The 20,424-nt window shown below is 43.3% G+C and overlaps 1 protein-coding gene across 2 annotated transcripts in view; it reads right to left on the bottom strand.

Annotated features, from left to right (window-relative positions):
* The window catches only part of LOC126215222 (platelet endothelial aggregation receptor 1-like), a 154,660-nt gene that overhangs the window by 99,858 nt on the left and 34,378 nt on the right, over window positions 1-20,424 (bottom strand). For both annotated transcript variants that reach the window (XM_049941888.1, XM_049941889.1), the window contains one exon: window positions 10,747-10,883. In XM_049941888.1, coding sequence (XP_049797845.1) covers window positions 10,747-10,883 — 137 coding nt within the window. The remainder of the gene's footprint in view (window positions 1-10,746; window positions 10,884-20,424) is intronic.

Raw genomic sequence — 20,424 nt, 5'->3', positions numbered from 1 at the left:
GACCTATACTTGAGTATTGCTCATCAGTGTGGGATCCGTACCAGATCGGGTTGACGGAGGAGATAGAGAAGATCCAAAGAAGAGCGGCGCGTTTCGTCACAGGGTTATTTGGTAACCGTGATAGCGTTACGGAGACGTTTAATACACTCAAGTGGCAGACTCTGCAAGAGAGGTGCTCTGCATCGCGGTGTAGCTTGCTCGCCAGGTTTCGAGAGGGTGCGTTTCTCGATGAGGTATCGAATATATTGCTTCCCCCTACTTATACCTCCCGAGGAGATCACGAATGTAAAATTAGAGAGATTAGAGCGCGCACGGAGGCTTTCAGACAGTCGTTCTTCCCGCGAACCATACGCGACTGGAACAGGGAAGTGAGGTAATGACAGTGGCACGTAAAGTGCCCTCCGCCACACACCTTTGGGTGGCTTGCGGAATATAAATGTAGATGTAGATATAGATGAAGTAAGAGTGATTTCAGGTGTGCCGCAGGGGAGTGTCATAGGACCGTTACTATTCACAATATACATAAATGACCTTGTGGATGACATCGGAAGTTCACTGAGGCTTTTTGCAGATGATACTGTGGTATATCGAGAGGTTGTAACAATGGAAAATTGTACTGAAATGCAGGGGAATCTGCAGCGAATTGACGCATGGTGCAGGGAATGGCAATTGAATCTCAATGTAGACAAGTGTAATGTGCTGCGAATACATAGAAAGATAGATCCCTTATCATTTAGCTACAAAATAGCAGGTCAGCAACTGGAAGCAGTTAATTCCATAAATTATCTGGGAGTACGCATTAGGAGTGATTTAAAATGGAATGATCATATAAAGTTGATCGTCGGTAAAGCAGATGCCAGACTGAGATTCATTGGAAGGATCCTAAGGAAATGAAATCCTAAAACAAAGGGAGTAGGTTACAGTACGCTTGTTGGCCCACTGCTTGAATACTGCTCAGCAGTGTGGGATCCGTACCAGATAGGGTTGATAGAAGAGAGAGAGAAGATCCAACGGAGAGCAGCGCGCTTAGTTACAGGATCATTTAGCAATCGCGAAAGCGTTACGGAGATGATGGATAAACTCCGGTGGAAGACTCTGCAGAAGAGACGCTCAGTAGCTCGGTACTGGCTTTTGTTAAAGTTTCGAGAACATACCTTCACCGAAGAGTCAAGCAGTATATTGCTCCCTCCTACGTATATCTCGCGAAGAGACCATCAGGGTAAAATCAGAGAGATTAGAGCCCACACAGAAACATTCCGACAATCCTTCTTTCCACGAACAATACGAGACTGGAATAGAAGGGAGAACCGATAGAGGTACTCAGGGTACCCTCCGCCACACACCGTCAGGTGGCTTGCGGAGTATGGATGTAGATGTAGATGTAGAAGACAACTACTGTTCCTGGTATCAAATCGTTAAGATGTTTCTAAAACTCGTATATAACGTTTTACTGCCCTTCAGAAGGTGCTCTGCAGCAGCGAATAATAACACTCAAAATGTGCTAAGCACTATACGGGCTAGGACGGGCCATCCCAAAATCTCTTTACTTGAGCTGCAGCTTATGTTGCGGATAGAATTCCCGTTGTGCGCATCCGAATGCTCACCCTATAGGTAGTTATACTTTATGGAATTTGTGCTGTTAGTGTGTTGAAAGCTTTTGACAGTGTTGACTGGAATACTCTCTTTCAAATTCTGAAGGTGGCAGGGGTAAAATACAGGGAGCGAAAGGCCATTTACAATTTGTACAGAAACCAGATGGCAGTTATAATAGTCGAGGGACATGGAAGGGAAGCAGTGGTTGGGAAGAGAGTGAGACAGGGTTGTAGCCCATCCACGATGTTATTTATTCGATATACTGAGCAAGCAGTAAAGGAAACAAAAGAAAAATTCGGAGTAGGAATTAAAATCCATGGAGAAGAAATAAAAACTCTGAGGTTTCTCGATGACAATGTAATTTTGTCAGAGACAGCAAAGGGTCTGGAAGAGCAGCTGAACAGAATGGATAATGTCTTGAAAGGAAGGTATAAGATGAACATCAACGAAACCAAAACGAGGATAGTGGAATGTAGTCGAATTAAGTCGGGTGATGCTGAGAGAATTAGATTAGGAAATGAGATGCTTAAAGTAGTAGATGAGAGTTGCTATTTGGGGTGCAAAATAATTGACGACGTTCGAAGTAGAGAGGATATAAAATGTAGACTGGCAATGACAAGGAAAGCGTTTCTGAAGAAGAGAAATTTGTTAACAACAAGTATAGATTTAAGTGTCAGGAAGTCTTTTCTAAAAGTATTTGTATGGTGTGCACCCATTTATGGAAGGGCAACATAGACTATAAACAGTTTAGACAAGAAGAGAATAGAATCTTTCGAAATGTGGTGCTACAGAAGAATGCTGAAGATTAGATGGGTAGACCACGTGACTAACGAGGAGGTAATGAATAGAATTGGGGAGAAGAGGAAACTGTGGCACAACTTTACTAGAAGAAGGGATCGGATGGTAGGACAGGTACTGAGGCATCAAGGGATCACCAGTTTAGTACTGGAGGGAAGCGTGGAGGGTAAAAATCGTAGAGGAAGATCAATAAATGAATACACTAAGCAGATTCTGAAGAATGTTTGTTGCAGTAGTTATTCGGAGATGAAGAGGCTTGCACAGGATAGAGTAGCATGGAGAGCTGCATCAAACCAGTCTCTGGACTGAAGACAACAACAACAGTGTGTTGATTCTTTTCGCTGCCAACTTTGGCGATCAAATGATACAGGTGTGGTTACTGAGTAACGAAATCTAATTGTCTAATTGTTTTCACGACACGAGTTAGAATCTGCTTTTAAGTTACAAAGTCCGATAGCCCAGTCTATTACCATTATTACGAGAACTAACATTTTTTAAACATTGTTAGCACCAAACAGTACTGCCGTGGCTACGAATTATCATCGAGGTATTTTTGACTATATCACTGAGAAACTTCAGTAACATTACTAAATTCAATGTAAACATGTTTTCGCGCTGTATGACGCCAGTACTCATGAGCTTTATAGCAGCAGTGAGCCGCAAAAATATTCTGAACTTAGTCGCGCAATAGTAAACAATGAAGAATTAATTCTGAGCACATACGTGTGTTTAACTGTTATCAAATGTAAAGTGTGTAATGTATCCCTCCTTTATTGTTGCAACTGTCTGTATTGTTAACTCTTTTAATAAGTTTCGAGAGGAGTAAGATTCACAATAACCTTCTTATTTATCTTGTTTTCTCATAGTTGGCTCCAGTTCTTCATGTCTAAGGGCTGACTCTTGAAGCTTACATTTTCATATTTTAAGATCTCTTGGTTCCAATTGACATAATTAACTTTGAAGATATCTGCAATGTATTTTTTGTTTTCACGAATATTTTATTCTCACATTTTTCTATATCACATTATCTTTCCAATTTTGACATTAACAAAGCCGAAATGACATTGTTCTTCCCAAATATAAAAAAGCACGTCCGATAACATCAGAGGCATGCCCACTACTACCTCACTCTGTGGTTATAACAATGTTCCAGAGGGTTTACAAATTTTCTTGACAAATGAATTTCTATTAATTTACCACTCTGTGGTTATAACAATGTTCCAGAGGGTTTACAAATTTTCTTGACAAATGAATTTCTATTAATTTACAAATGAATCCAGAAATAAACACAATAAATAGAATCAGATTGCGTAATTAATAACAAAAATTTTAAGTGCGCCAAATATTTCGTCATTTCAAATTTTTCTAAAAAAATATTTGTAACTGTGAATTCAGAGCTAGTACATATCGATTGTAACAAAGAAAATAAAGTAATTTCTTTTTACAGATTTTAACTGGAAATGTAACACATCGTGTTTAAGAATTTTTTTTTTTAGAGAAACAGCTGAGACAATAATGACCTATTCAAAATTCGAAAATATTTCTGGTATCGACTTCTTCTCTTGAGAAAAAGTAATTCCAGAGGAGGGTGTCCCTTTACAAGTGCAAATGGTTATTTCATAGAAGGATTTTCAGAATACATGACAGCGTATTTTCGAGTTTGTGGTACGTTATTCGAAACTCATCTTTCTACCTATGCAGTTAAAACTTTCAGGTACGGTCTGTTCCAATGTCGACAGTGATCGCTAGCAGTCTGTGTAGCATCTAAAGGTGAGTGATAAATATAAATTGTGTACTGCCCTCGTTGTATATAATTGGACATACAAAAGGAAGAGACACGTTTCATTTCGTAATATGCCATATACAAGTATAGGCAATGCGACCAAATCCATACAGATTGCAAAAGTGTATATGTATGTGTGTGTGCGTGTCTGTGTGTGTTCACATCTTTTAAACCAGAGGGCCGATTTAAACGAAACTTGGTACACATATCCCTTACTGTCAAGCAACAATCGCTAACGGCGTATTAACCAGCTACCTACCATAGTTTAGGAGATATTACGGCATAAAGAATGAGCTGCGAGAAAAATTGCTGTGTCACGACTGACATTTGCATGTACAGGGTGTTTCAAAAATGACCGGTATATTTGAAACGGCAATAAAAACTAAACGAGCAGCGATAGAAATACACCGTTTGTTGCAATATGCTTGGGACAACAGTACATTTTCAGGCAGACAAACTTTCGATTTTACAGTAGTTACAATTTTCAACAACAGATGGCGCTGCGGTCTGGGAAACACTATAGTACGATATTTTCCACATATCCACCATGCGTAGCAATAATATGGCGTAGTCTCTGAATGAAATTACCCGAAACCTTTGACAACGTGTCTGGCGGAATGGCTTCTCATGCAGATGAGATGTACTGCTTCAGCTGTTCAATTGTTTCTGGATTCTGGCGGTACACCTGGTCTTACAAGTGTCCCCACAGAAAGAAGTCACAGGGGTTCATGTCTGGCGAATAGGGAGGCCAATCCACGCCGCCTCCTGTACGTTTCGGATAGCCCAAAGCAATCACACGATCATCGAAATATTCATTCAGGAAATTAAAGACGTCGGCCGTGCGATGTGGCCGGGCACCATCTTGCATAAACCACGAGGTGTTCGCAGTGTCGTCTAAGGCAGTTTGTACCGCCACAAATTCACGAAGAATGTCCAGATAGCGTGATGCAGTAATCGTTTCGGATCTGAAAAATGGGACAATGATTCCTTTGGAAGACATGGCGGCCCAGACCAGTACTTTTTGAGGATGCAGGGACGATGGGACTGCAACGTGGGGCTTTTCGGTTCCCCATATGCGCCAGTTCTGTTTATTGACGAAGCCGTCCAGGTAAAAATAAGCTTCGTCAGTAAACCAAATGCTGCCCACATGCATATCGCCGTCATCAATCCTGTGCACTATATCGTTAGCGAATGTCTCTCGTGCAGCAATGGTAGCGGCGCTGAGGGGTTGCCGCGTTTGAATTTTGTACGGATAGAGGTGTAAACTCTGGCGCATGAGACGATACGTGGACGTTGGCGTCATTTGGACCGCAGCTGCAACACGGCGAACGGAAACCCGAGGCCGCTGTTGGATCACCTGCTGCACTAGCTGCGCGTTGCCCTCTGTGGTTACCGTACGCGGTCGCCCTACCTTTCCAGCACGTTCATCCGTCACGTTCCCGGTCCGTTGAAATTTTTCAAACAGATCCTTTATTGTATCGCTTTTCGGTCCTTTGGTTACATTAAACCTCCGTTGAAAACTTCGTCTTGTTGCAACAACACTGTGTTCTAGGTGGTGGAATTCCAACACCAGAAAAATCCTCTGTTCTAAGGAATAAACCATGTTGTCTACAGCACACTTGCACGTTGTGAACAGCACACGCTTACAGCAGAAAGACGACGTACAGAATGGCGCACCCACAGACTGCGTTGTCTTCTATATCTTTCACATCACTTGCAGCGCCATCTGTTGTTGAAAATTGTAACTACTGTAATTTCGAAAGTTTGTCCGCCTGAAAATGTACTGTTGTCCCAAGCATATTGCAACAAACGGTGTATTTCTATCGCTGCTCGTTTAGTTTTTATTGCCGTTTCAAATATACCGGTCATTTTTGCAACACCCTGTATTACTTATGTGATACTATCTGTATTCGTAACATACACTACTGGCCATTAAAATTGCTACACCACGAAGATGACGTGCTACAGACGCGAAATTTAACCGAAAGGAAGGAGATGTTGTGTTATGCAAATGATTAGCTTTTCAGAGCATTCACACAAGGTTGGCGCCGGTGGCGACACCTACAATGTGCTGAAAGTTTCTAGCCGATTTCTCATACACAAACAGCAGTTGACCGGCGTTGCCTGGTGAAAAGTTGTTGTGATGCCTCGTGTAAGGAGAAGAAATGTGTACCATCACGTTTCCGACTTTGATAAAGATCGGATTGTAGCATATCGCGATTGCCGTTTATCGTATCGCGACATTCCTGCTCGCGTTGGTCGAGATCCAATGATTGTTAGCAGAATATGGAATCGGTGTGTTCAGGAGGGTAATACGGAACGCCGTGCTGGATCCCAACGGCCTCGTATCACTAGCAGTCGAGATGACAGGCATCTTATCCGCATGGCTGTAACAGATCGTGCAGCCACGTTTAGATCCCTGACTTAACAGACGTGGACGTTTGCAAGACAACAACCATCTGCACGAACAGTTCGACGACGTTTGCAGCAGCACGGACTATCAGCTCGAAGACCGTGGCTGCGGTTACCCTTGATGCTGCATCACAGACAGGAACGCCTGCGATGGTGTACTCAACGACGAACCTCGGTGCACGAATGGCAAAACGTCATTTTGTCGGATGAATCCAGGTTCTGTTTACAGCACCGTGATGGTCGCATCCGTGTTTGGCGACACTGCGATGAACGCACACTGAAAGCGTGTATTCGTCATGGCCATACCGGCGTATCACTTGGCGTGATGGTATGGGGTGCCATTGGTTACACGTCTCGGTCACCTCTTGTTAGCATTGACGGCACTTTGAACAGTGGACGTTACATTTGAGATGTGTTACGATCCGTGGCTCTACCCTTCATTCGAGCCCTGCGAAACCCTACATTTCCGCAGAATAATGGACGACCGCATGTTGCAGGTCTGTAGGGGCCTTTCTGGATACAGAAAATGTTCGACTACTGCTCTGGCCAGCACATTCTCCAGATCTCTCACCAACTGAAAACGTCTGGTCAATGAAGGCCGAGCAACTGGCTCGTCACAATACGCCAGTCACTACTCTTGATGAACTGTGGTATCGAGTTGAAGCTGCATGGGCAGCTGTACCTGTACACGCAATCCCAGCTCTGTTTGACTTAATGCCCAGGCGTATCAAGGCCGTTATTATGGCCAGAGGTGGTTGTTCTGGGTACTGATTTCTCGGGATCTATGCACCCAAATTGTGTGAAAATGTAATCACATGTCAGTTCTAGTATAATATATTTGTCCAATGAATACCCGTTTATCATCTGCATGTCTTCTTGGTGTAGCAACTTTAATGGCCAGTAGTGTAATAAAAGAAACATTGTCGATACCATAAAATTAAAATGTGAGCTCGTAAATTAAAGTAACGCTTTTTAAAATTAATTATACAAGGAGGCCAATGAAATTTACTTATTTCGAAAGGTACTTTACCACAGTTGTTCACAAAGAAACCATGTGTGTTCATATCCATTAAGAGACTTAAACGGAAGTAGACACACGCACATGATAAATATTTCCCCCTTGTCTCTCACATTGCTACCAAATTCCACCATGCGTACCGATCAGGTGTTTTGGCAGAAAGGACACAGGAAAAAACAAAGTTTCGTGAATTTGCGTTCTAGGGACGTTCATGTTTAAATGTTGCAGATAGTTCATTTGCAATAACACACGCATACCGGATAGCTACAATGCCGCAAATGCTACGTCGTTCATGTTGTCAACAGTGGAAAACGAAGCGCCGTTTTTTTTCACTTACTTTGATGCAACAATAAACGGTGTAAGGAGTGTGTCAGAACTCTTCGTTACATTGATTAAATATTGCACTGAGTATTGAAAACAATATAGCCAACTTAACGTTGTTCATTGTATTGTGCAATATTCTGCGATTCTCTACATAAATAAATAAGCACTCAGATGTCGATAGTAACAATGTGAGGGCGATTCTAAGTATTGTTGTGAGACGAGGTCTGTCTGCAAGAATGGAAGTAGTATTGCGGTCGAGAGCTCGAGGACAGAAGACGTCGGTGATGGCAGATCTTACCACACTCAAGGCCGGATTTCATTTATATGGCCAGGAGAGATTTAGATAGCTTAGTTACGCATGAAGATGGAATTTAAGGTAAAATTCGCAACCATAGCGTAAAGTGCAATTGCAGAGTTAGGCTCGTGATTGTTAGTCCGACTTTGCAATAATGTTTTGCTTGTCAGTTAAAGAAACCTCCTTAAGCTCCAGATAATAATAATAATAACTATTCTCCATATCTAATTCATAAATATTCTGTGGTTATCAAAAGTTAATGTAACTTTCAAATTGAAATAATTTGTTAATCTGGCACTCAGCCATTATTGATACTTATAACATCTTTAAACATAGCTGAGTGCAGCAACCGTGAAAATATTTTTTGTAGTAAAGAACAGACCACTGGTTGCAATGGATTTTATAGTCGAATTGACCATGGATTCGACTCCTAAACTAAGGGAGTCTTCATCAGAATTTATATTACCTAAATAAGGGGGATACAAAGTTAGTCATTAATAAGAAAAATACGGGACAGTAATAATTAATATTCGTATATAAAGATGTACTTACATACGAAAAACGTTGAGCATTGCAGCTCTCGTCATACTATTTTAACACCAAAAAGGCCACGTCACATAATAAAACATCCTACGTAAAAGTTTTACTGTCATTTCTAGTTAAGAATTAAAAGATTGCCGCTAAGGGCTGCTTATGTATACTGAAACAGGTCGCATCAGACTGGGTAGCGCGTGCGCCGGCTATAGTGCGATGTGGGCATGAGGTGTCTCGCCATCTAGAGATGAAAACTGGTAACATCTGCTTTACGTGATAGAAAGGTTACAGCGGTTTGTATAGCAGATGTGTCTACAACTTTTAAACATTTTGTAGTATCAAGACATACTATTATTTAAACAACAGCAATTACTGAAAAATTTTTTCATAATCTTTTACTGCTTTTAAATTATAGTGTGTCTTCATATTACAAAGAGATACTTATAAGGTCATTGTCAGGCGTTTTGCCATTATTAATAATTGTGAAACTATTATTGCTCATGGTGATTTCTGATGTTTTTAAATAGACTTAATTTATGAAATTCTTTCTTACAAGTTATTAAGTAGATAACAGGACCCAAGCAAACTCCTTTTTATTAAATTCATTCTCAGTAACAGTAAGCTTTAGCCACTGCTGCTGCTGCATGCTGCTGCGAATTGCTGTAAACCACATGGAAAAAGGCAGTAATCCAAAGAGGTGAGTGCAAAACTTAGAACCAAAACAGAGACACTGACACACCACAACCTGTCACGTACTCTAATCCAGTAAATTCCGTTCAATCCCGTCTCCGGCCATCCTGATTTAGGTTTTCCGTGATTTCCCTAAATCGTTTCAGGCAAATGCCGGGATGGTTCCTTTGAAAGGGCACGGCAGATTTCCTTCCCAATCCTTCCCCAACCCGAGCTTGCGCTCCGTCTCTAATGACCTCGTTGTCGACGGGACGTTAAACACTAACCACCACCACCACCACCACCACCACCAGTAAATTCCGCAGCACAGGCCAGATTCTGCATCATTTGTAAATTCTTATTCAAACACGCACTCAGATAGCTTATCCAGATGTTTTAAGTTTTTCATGTAACGATCTGTTGAGGGTTTAAATGACAGTGAAACTGACATACAACACGCACATAGCGTTATGCAGGTTACATTCTGCTAACTGATAGCCCAGGTTACTTATCGAGTGCATTTTCACAGACGAGCATATTTTTTATTTGTTGTAGGTTCGTTACAATGGAAGCAGCTCTGTGTTCATTTGCTGCCATCATCACAAAAATTTAGTGTTTCTAATTTTCAGTAGCTACAATGTCCCTTGTTATACGGAAACATTATCTGTTTTACGTTGTGCCTCGAAGAAGAACGCTAATGGCTCGCACTGAAAGCTGAAGAGCTAGACGGAGACAATTTTTACGTAGGTAAGGTAACAGGAGTAATGTAGAAGTTGATAATGATAATCCTTTTTTGTTTTGAAAGATACATTTTAATGTTCACTGAATGTAATTCCAAATAATTTTGAGAGCTATGATTGCGGTATGGTTAATTTACACTCCAGATTGCTTAATGGAGGTCATTACGTATCTGAGGTTTCTTTATGTGGTACAATCCCATCCACGTTATGTTGTCATGGGTCAATTTGTCACCGTTAACACAAAATTTATTTTTCAACACACTGCATCTAGGACTCACTTCAAATGGTCGAACAGCTACAGAAAAATCAAAGAATTATTTCAAGAGCACTCGTAGCTACAATGCAGCATTTGCTATGGGTCGTTTGTGAGGGTAGATTTCAGTTTTACGTGGAGTGTATCCCTTGAAGAAAGGTGACCCTTTTTTTTTTATCACAGGTCAGGTCTACTTACACAGTAGGTCGAATTTCGACCACATACTAGTACTACCAATATTCAGATTTTCCAGTTGGTCCTTTACTTTCACAGCAACACACACTGACATATCTTACACTGTACTTACAGTTGTTTCCAGTTGCTTACCTTGTGGACGGTAGCCACTTTCACAGACACAGAAGCCCTTTGGGTTGCACTTGCCGTGTTTGCACTCCCGATTCAAACACAAACGCTCAACACACTGCCCACCACTGTCCTCGACCAGGTGACTGGGACACTCACAACTGCGTGAAAGAGCATCAGGAAACAGTCAAAAATTGCTTTATTAAGCCGACTGTTAGTATTACTCGAAATCCATTCACACATTTAAATTATGTCATTCTGTTTTTACGTCTAGAAATCTAACCATATTTTGAGAGGCCAATCAGAATCGTTTCTTGAGTGTTTTTATATTAGGAAGCTGTGGACTCCATCGGCTCGTTACAGAGTAGTTCATTCTGTTTAATAGACTGTTAATCCTTGTGGCCGTTTTGCACTGAGAATACTTGCAAGGAGCGCAAGCGGACGTAATACACAATGTGTGTGGCGTCGCTGAAGAATAAATTTCCACTCCCTCACGACACTCATTTCTGATAACTCAGATACCCCTTAGCCCCCATACTCCAACTCCCTTAATAGAGCGAAGTCGCAATGTTTACAGCAAAAGGTAACGAAATAAATCATAATGTAACAATTCAGTTAAACTGAGGTGACAAAAGTCATGAGATTTTATTTGTTATTTATCTACACATCTAGCTCCGTAGGACCAAATTGAGGGGTAAATCTCCAAGGTCATGGAATGTGTCAGTACATGAAATTACAACATAAAAGTAATAACAGATAAAAGTAAATGTTTATGAACCCAAAAAAATGAAGCCATAAGTTTAAGTAAACCCTATCAACAACATAACATAAGAATGAGCCTAATTTTTCAAGTAACTCCTCAACAGGAGTGACCCATGAGGAAACTCTTCAGTTTCGATTTGACAGAGCGTGGATTATTGCTGAGATTTTTAAATTCTTGTGGTACCTCAATAAGAATGGATGCAGCAATATACTGCACACCTTTCTAAACAGGAGTTAAGGAAGTCCGATCCAAATGCAGGTTGGACTTCTGCCGAGTATTAACTGATTGAAAGCTGCTAATTCTCGGGAATAAGCTGACATTGTTAACAAGGAAGGCAGTAAAGAATGTATACATACGGAGGCCAACGTCAAAATACCCAGACTAGTGAACACGGGTCGACAAGAGGTTCGCGAGCTTACACCACTTATTGCCCGAAATGCCCATTTCTGAGCCAAAAATATCCTTTTAGAATGGGAAGAGTTACCGCAAAATATACTACTATACGACGTACGCGAATGAAAATAGGCAAAAGTAGACTAATTTTCGTGTCGAACGATCAATTACTTCAGATACTGTTCGAATAGTAAAAATGGTAGCATTACGTCTTTGAACAAGATCATGAACGTGGGCTTTCCACGACAGTTTACTATCTATCTGAACACCTAGAAATTTGAATTGTTCAGTTTCACTAATCATATGCCTATCCCGTGAAATTAAAACGTCGGATTTTGTTGAATTATGTGTTAGAAACTGTAAAAACTGAGTCTTACAGTGATTTAGGGTTAGTTTATTTTCTACAAGCCATGAACTTATGTCCTGAACTGCACTATTTGAAACAGAGCCAATGTTGCACACAACATCCTTCACTACCAAGCTAAAGTCATCAGCAAGCAGAAATATTTTAGAAATACCCATAATGCTAGAAGGCATATCATTTATATAAATAAGGAACAGGAGTGGCCTCAACACAGAACCCTGGGGCATCCCTCATTTCACCATACCCCACCCAGACCCCACATATCAGCCATTTTGCTGTCTGTTGTTAAAGTAAGAGGTGAAGCAATTGTGAGCTACTCCCCGTATTCTGTAATGGTCCAACTTCTGGAGCGATATTTTGTGATCAACAGTATCAAACGCCTTAGTTCTTAGTTAAATAAAAAAATATGCCTAGATTTCGAAACTTTTTGTTTAATCCACCCCAGCCGGCCGCGGTGGCCGAGCGGTTCTAGACGCTTCAGTCCGGAACCGCGCGACTGCTACGGTCGCAGGTTCGAATCCTGCCTCGGGCATAGATGTGTGTGTTGTCCTTAGGTTAATTAGGTTTAAGTAGTTCTAAGTGCTAGGGGACTGATGACCTCAGATGTTAAGTCCCATAGTGCTTAGAGCCACTTGAACCATTTTTTAAATTCATCCAGTACCTCACAGAGAAAAGATAATATAGCATTTTCAGTTGTTAAACCACTTCTAAAGCTGAACTGTACTTTTGATGGCGAATTATGTAATACTCGTATAAAATGATCAATTATGCTTAGATAGACAGCCATTCCAATAACTTTGGCAAACACTGATAGCGTAGAAATAGGTCTAAAATTGTCTACATTATACCTTTCTCCCTTTTTATAGAGCGGCTTTACTACTGAGTATTTTAATCGTTCAGGAAATAGACCATTCTTAAAGGAAAAATTACAAATATGGCTAAATATAGGATAAGCAATACATTCTAATATCGCGCCGGACTTCCTTTTGGCCAAACAGCTCGACGTGGTACGGAGTCGTCAAGCCGTTGAAAGTCCCCTGCAGAAATATTGAGCCATGCTATCTCCTTAGCTTTGCGAAACTGTTGCCTGTGCAGGATTTTGGGCATGAAGTGACCACTCGATTGCCGGCCGAAGTGGCCGTGCGGTTAAAGGCGCTGCAGTCTGGAACCGCGAGACCGCTACGGTCGCAGGTTCGAATCCTGCCTCGGGCATGGATGTTTGTGATGTCATTAGGTTAGTTAGGTTTAACTAGTTCTAAGTTCTAGGGGACTAATGACCTCAGCAGTTGAGTCCCATAGTGCTCAGAGCTATTTGAACCATTTTTTTTTTGACCACTCGATTACGTCATACAAAGGTCCGGTGTGTTTCATGCCAGGCGATCTGGGTGTTCACAATGTTCTTCGAACCAATCACGAACAATTGTGGCGCGCTGACATGGTGCATTGTCATCCACAAAAATTCCATTTTCATTTGGGAACATGAAGTCCATGAATGGGTGAAAATGGTCTCCAAGTGGCTAAATATCCAAACGACCAAGTCTATTGCACGTAAACACAGCACACACCATTATGGAGCCACAACTGTTTCCAGTCAGTTGTCGCTTTAGTGGTACCAGAGGACCCTGAATTCAGCCAGTGGCAGACTCGGTGATTGGGGAGTACCAGGGAGGTTTCCGGCCAGGACAGTCAACAGTAGATCACATCTTCAGTCTCCGGCAGCTCACTGAGAAACTGGCTGAATATGGTAAAGACTTGCATATTTTATTCGTTGATTTTAAGAAGGCCTATGATTGCATACATCGCAAGAGCCCGCTCAACTGTTTAAGGGAGTTTGGCATAGCAGAGAAACTCATCAATCTGATAAAGATCTGCCTGAACGAAACACGTGCAAAGGTGAAGATGGGAAATCGCGTAACTGAGGAGTTTGAAATTGTGACAGGACTAAGGCAAGGTGATGGTTTGTCCCCTATCCCGTTCAACTTTGCCCTCGAGAAGATCGTACGCGAGACCTTCCAAGAGAACGAAGGGATTGAAATCGAAGGAAAGAGACTGTCATACTTAGCATATGCAGACGACATCTGTTTACTCTCTAGGTCGGAAGAGGAGTTGGAGCAAATGACCAAAGCACTAAAGGAGGCTGCCAGCAATTTTTGGGCTAAACATAAATGAAGCCAAGATTGAGTACCTCGTTATGACGCGTGGTCATTGTCAGACTGCTGATCATCTACAATCACTGCAGGTTGGGCACCATTCCTACAAGAGAGTGCAAGAATTTAAATACCTAGGGGCACTTTTAACTGAGAACTCGTCATGTGAAGCAGAGATCAATGCCAGAATACAAGCAGGAAACCGATCTTACCACAGCCTAGCACAACTGCTTCGGTCCAAATATCTCTCCAGACAGTTCAAGATTCGACTGTACAAAACCCTGATCCAGCCTGTTGTTCTATATGGCTGTGAGACATGGAGTATCCGGAAACAGGACTTCCATAAGCTCCTTGTTTTTGAGAGAAAAGTGCTTCGGAAGATCTCCGGTCCGGTTCTGGATGCAGATACATGGGAATGAGGATCAGATACAACCGAGAGCTTGAGGAACAATACCAGCAGCCCAACACAGCAGGAACTGTCAAAGCCGAACGAATGCAGTGGGCCGGCCATGTGGCCCGGATGGAGGATCACAGATGGCCTCGGAAGCTCCTGGATTTCACACCTACAGGAAAGAGACCGCCAGGGAGACCCGAGAAGCGTTGGAGGGATGGACTCCATGAAGATTTAAACCAAGTGTCAATAGATGTGAACGGATGGCGGATAGCAGCAACGGACAGAATACAGTGGAGGAGGAAACTTGTAGAAGCGTGCGGTCCACTGGGCCTGATCACGTAGTAGTAGTAGTAGCAGTAGAGGACCCAGTTGATTCCATGTAAAGGCCGCCCTCACCATTATGGAGCCACCACCAGCTTGCACAATGGCTTGTTGACAATTTGGGTCCATGACTTTGCGGGGTTTGCCCCACACTAGAGCCCTACCGTGAGCTCTTACCAACTGAAATCGGGATTCAGCTGACCAGTCCACGGTTTTCCAGTCGTCTAGGGTCCAACCGATACGGTTAGGAGGTGATATCGTGGTGTTAGCAAAGGCCAGCGCTTCGGTCGTCTGCTGCCATAACCATTAACGCCACTTTTCGCCTCACTGGCACTATTTGATACGTTAGCCGTACATCCCTCACCGATTTTTATTTATTTATTTATTGTTCCGTGGCACCAAATTAAGGAGAAGTCTCCATGGTCATGGAACGAGTCAATACATGAAATTATAACACGATATTAGAAACAGATAAAATGAAATATAGAAAAAAAAACATATTCAGGTGACAAGTCATAAGTTTAAATGAAAACAATCAACAATGTAACACTGGAATTTGCTTAATTTTTTAGCTCTTCCAGGAGCTCCTCGACAGAATAGAAGGAGTGAGCCATGAGGAAACTCTTCAGTTTAGACTTAAAAGCGTTTGGGCTACTGCTAAGATTTTTGAGTTCTTGTGGTAGCTTATTGAAAATGGATGCAGCAGAATAGTGCACTCCTTTCTGCACAAGAGTCAAGGAAGTGCATTCCACATGCAGATTTGATTTCTGCCGAGTATTAACTGAGTGAAAGCTGCTAACTCTTGGGAATAAGCTAATATTGCGAACAACAAACGACATTAAAGAAAGTATATACTGTGAGGGCAATGTCAGAATTCCGAGACTATTGAATAGGGGTCGACAAGAGGTCCTCGAACTTACACCACATATAGCTCGAACAGCCCGTTTTTGAGCCAAAAATACCCTTTTTGAATCAGAAGAAGTACCCTTAAAGATAATACCATACGACATAAGCGTATGAAAATATGCGAAATAGACTACTTTTCGTGTTGAACTGTCACTTATTTCAGATACTGTTCTAATGGTAAATAAAGCAGCATTTAGTTTCTAAACAAGATCCTGAACATGGGCTTTCCATGACAGCTTACTATCCATCCGAACGCCTAGGAACTTGAACTGTTCCGTCTCGCTTATAATATGCCCATTCTGTCTGATCAAAATATCGGTTCTTGTTGAATTGTGAGTTAGAAACTGTAAAAACTGAATCTTACTGTGATTTAGCATCAAATTATTTTCCACAAGCCACAAACTTACTTCATAAACCACATTCTCTCTGGCTCTGAGCTCTATGGGACTTAACAGCTATGGTCATCAGTTCCCTACAACTTAGAACTACTTAAACCTAACTAACCTAAGGACATCACACAACACCCAGTCATCACGAGGCAGAGAAAATCCCTGACCCCGCCGGGAATCGAACCCGGGACCCCGTGCTCGGGAAGCGAGAACGCTACCGCGAGACCACGAGCTGCAGATTCATGAACTACATTACTTGATACTGTTTCAATATTACGCACAACATCCTTCACTACCAAGCTGGTGTCATCAGCAAACAGAAATATTTTTGAATCACCTGTAATACTAGAAGGCATATCATTTATATAAATAAGAAACAGCAGTGGCCCCAGCACTGACCCTTGGGGAACACCCCACTTAACAGTGCCCCATTGAGACTGAACATCGCTACCACTCTCAATATTGTGGAGAATTACCTTCTGCCACCCCACTTAACAGTGCCCCATTGAGACTGAACATCGCTACCACTCTCAATATTGTGGAGAATTACCTTCTGCTTTCTGTTCTTAAAGTAAGAGGCGAACCAATTGTAAGCTACTCCCCTTACTCCATAATGGTCCAACTTCTGCAGTAATATTTTGTGGTCAACACAGTCAAAAGCCTTCGTTAAATCAAAGAAAAGACCTAGCGTTCGCAACCTTTTATTTAATCCGTCCAAAACCTCACAGAGAAAAGAGAATATAGGATTTTCAGTTGCTAAACCATTTCTAAAACCAAACTGAACATTCGACAGCAAATTATGTGAATTTAAATGCTCCAGTAACCTTGTATATACAACCTTCTCGATAACTTTAGCAAACACCGATGACATAGAAATAGGTCTAAAATTGTCAACATTATCAATGTCTCCCTTTTTATAAAGTGGCTTCACTACCGAGTACTTTAATCGGTCAGGAAACCGACCAATCCTAAAGGAAAAGTTACAGATATGGCTAAGTACTGGGCTAACATACACAGAACAATACTTCAGTATTCTGCTAGATCCCCCGTCATATCCATGAGAGTCCTTGGTCTTTAGTGATTTAATTATTAACTCAATCTCCCTCTTGTCAGTATTTCTGCGATTATTTCACGCAGTGTTCCTCGTCTGTTAGCACTGACAAATCTTGAAAACGCCGCAGCTCGCGGTCGTTAAGTGAAGGCCGTCGGCCACTGCGTTCTGTGTGGTGAGAGGTGAGGCCTGAGATCTGGTGTTCCCACCCTTGACACTGTGGACCTCGGAATACGGGATTCCCTACCCGTTTCCGAAATTGGTTGTCCCATGCGTCTAGCTCCAACTACCATTCCAGGTTCAGAGTCTGTCAATTCCAGTCGTGCAGCCATAGTGACGTGGTTAATCTTGTCATATGAATCACCTGAGTCCAATTGACAGCACCGCCAATCCATTGCCTTTTTATACCTTGTGTACGCGACAATACTGGCGTCAGTATACGTGCATGTCTCCAACTCAAGACTTCTTTCTGCAGCTCGTGGTCTTGTGGTTGCGTTCTCGCTTCCCGAGCACGGGGTCCCGGGTTCGATTCCCAGCGGGGTCAGGGATTTTCTCCTGCCTCGAGATGACTGGTTGTTTGTGTTCTACTCATCATTTCATCAACATTCATGAAAGTAGTGAAATTGGGCTGAGCAAAGTTTGGGAATTTGTACAGGCGCTGATAACAGCGCAGTTGAGTGCCCCACAATCCAAACATCATCACCAACATCAAGACTTATGTCACCTCAGTGTGTGTGTGATATGCTACTCACAACATCTGTCCACAAAGATACGAGAGTAATTCTATACTTGGGCAGGTAAGCGACATTAACACAGTAACTACGGGGACAGCTTCTACCACCAACTATAAAGAGCAAATGCACATCTCTCCAGTCAGCTGCGAACAGGTAGTCCTAACTAGACGAGATACGGCAGTACTGTATCAACGTTGCTGTCTCACAAATCTCTACTGAGGAACGTCTCAAGACATACTCCAGAATCAAATGAAACTACACTCCTGGAAATTGAACTAAGAACACCGTGAATTCATTGTCCCAGGAAGGGGAAACTTTATTGACACATTCCTGGGGTCAGATACATCACATGATCACACTGACAGAACCACAGGCACATAGACACAGGCAACAGAGCATGCACAATGTCGGCACTAGTACAGTGTATATCCACCTTTCACAGCAATGCAGGCTGCTATTCTCCCATGGAGACGATCGTAGAGATGCTGGATGTAGTCCTGTGGAACGGCTTGCCATGCCATTTCCACCTGGCGCCTCAGTTGGACCAGCGTTCGTGCTGGACGTGCAGACCGCGTGAGACGACGCTTCAGCCAGTCCCAAACATGCTCAATGGGGGACAGATCCGGAGATCTTGCTGGCCAGGGTAGTTGACTTACACCTTCTAGAGCACGTTGGGTGGCACGGGATACATGCGGACGTGCATTGTCCTGTTGGAACAGCAAGTTCCCTTGCCGGTCTAGGAATGGTAGAACGATGGGTTCGATGACGGTTTGGATGTACTGTGCACTATTCAGTGTCCCCTCGACGATCACCGGTGGTGTACGGCCAGTGTAGGAGATCGCTCCCCACACCATGATGCCGGGTGTTGGCCCTGTGTGCCTCGGTCGTATGCAGTCCTGATTGTGGCGCTCACCTGCACGGCGCCAAACCCGCATACGACCATCATTGGCACCAAGGCAGAAGCGACTCTCATCGCTGAAGACGACACGTCTCCATTCGTCCCTCCATTCACGCCTGTCGCGACACCACTGGAGGCGGGCTGCACGATGTTGGGGCGTGAGCGGAAGACGGCCTAACGGTGTGCGGGACCGTAGCCCAGCTTCATGGATGGTTCAAATGGCTCTGAGCACTATGGGACTCAACTGCTGAGGTTATTAGTCCCCTAGAACTTAGAACTAGTTAAACCTAACTAACCTAAGAACATCACAAACATCCATGCCCGAGGCAGGATTCGAACCTGCGACCGTAGCGGTCTCGCGGTTCCAGACTGCAGCGCCTTTAACCGCACGGCCACTTCGGCCGGCCCAGCTTCATGGAGACGGTTGCGAATGGTCCTCGCCGATACCCCAGGAGCAACAGTGTCCTTAATTTGCTGGGAAGTGGCGGTGCAGTCCCCTACGGCACTGCGTAGGATCCTACGGTCTTGGCGTGCATCCGTGCGTCGCTGCGGTCCGGTCCCAGGTCGACGGGCACGTGCACCTCCCACCGACCACTGGCGACAACATCGATGTAGTGTGGAGACCTCACGCCCCACGTGTTGAGCAATTCGGCGGTACGTCCACCCGGCCTCCAGCATGCCCACTATACGCCCTCGCTCAAAGTCCGTCAACTGCACATACGGTTCACGTCCACGCTGTCGCGGCATGCTACCAGTGTTAAAGACTGCGATGGAGCTCCGTATGCCACGGCAAACTGGCTGACACTGACGGCGGCGGTGCACAAATGCTGCGCAGCTAGCGCCATTCGACGGCCAACACCGCGGGTCCTGGTGTGTCCGCTGTGGCGTGCGTGTGATCATTGCTTGTACAGCCCTCTCGCAGTGTCCGGAGCAAGTATGGTGGGTCTGACACACCGGTGTCAATGTGTTCTTTTTTTCATTTCCAGGAGTGTATATGAGTTCGGAGGCCTCTTGACGTCTCAAACGTGTAAGGTGTATATACACTACTGGCCATTAAAATTGCTACACCACGAAGATGACGTGCTACAGACGTGAAATTTAACCGACAGGAAGAAGATGCTGTGTTATCCAAATGATTAGCTTTTCAGAGCATTCACACAAGGTCGGCGCCGGTGGCGACACCTACAACGTGCTGACATGACGAAAGTTTCCAACCGATTTATCATACACAAACAGCATTTGACTGGCGTTGCCTGGTGAAACGTTGATGTGATGCTCGTGTAAGGAGGAGAAATGCGTTCCATCACGTTTCCGACTTTGATAAAGGTCGGATTGTAGCCTA

This window comes from Schistocerca nitens, chromosome 12, assembly GCF_023898315.1.
Source record: "Schistocerca nitens isolate TAMUIC-IGC-003100 chromosome 12, iqSchNite1.1, whole genome shotgun sequence".
NCBI lineage: Eukaryota > Metazoa > Arthropoda > Insecta > Orthoptera > Acrididae > Schistocerca > Schistocerca nitens.
This window is presented reverse-complemented; position numbering and strand designations above follow the sequence as displayed.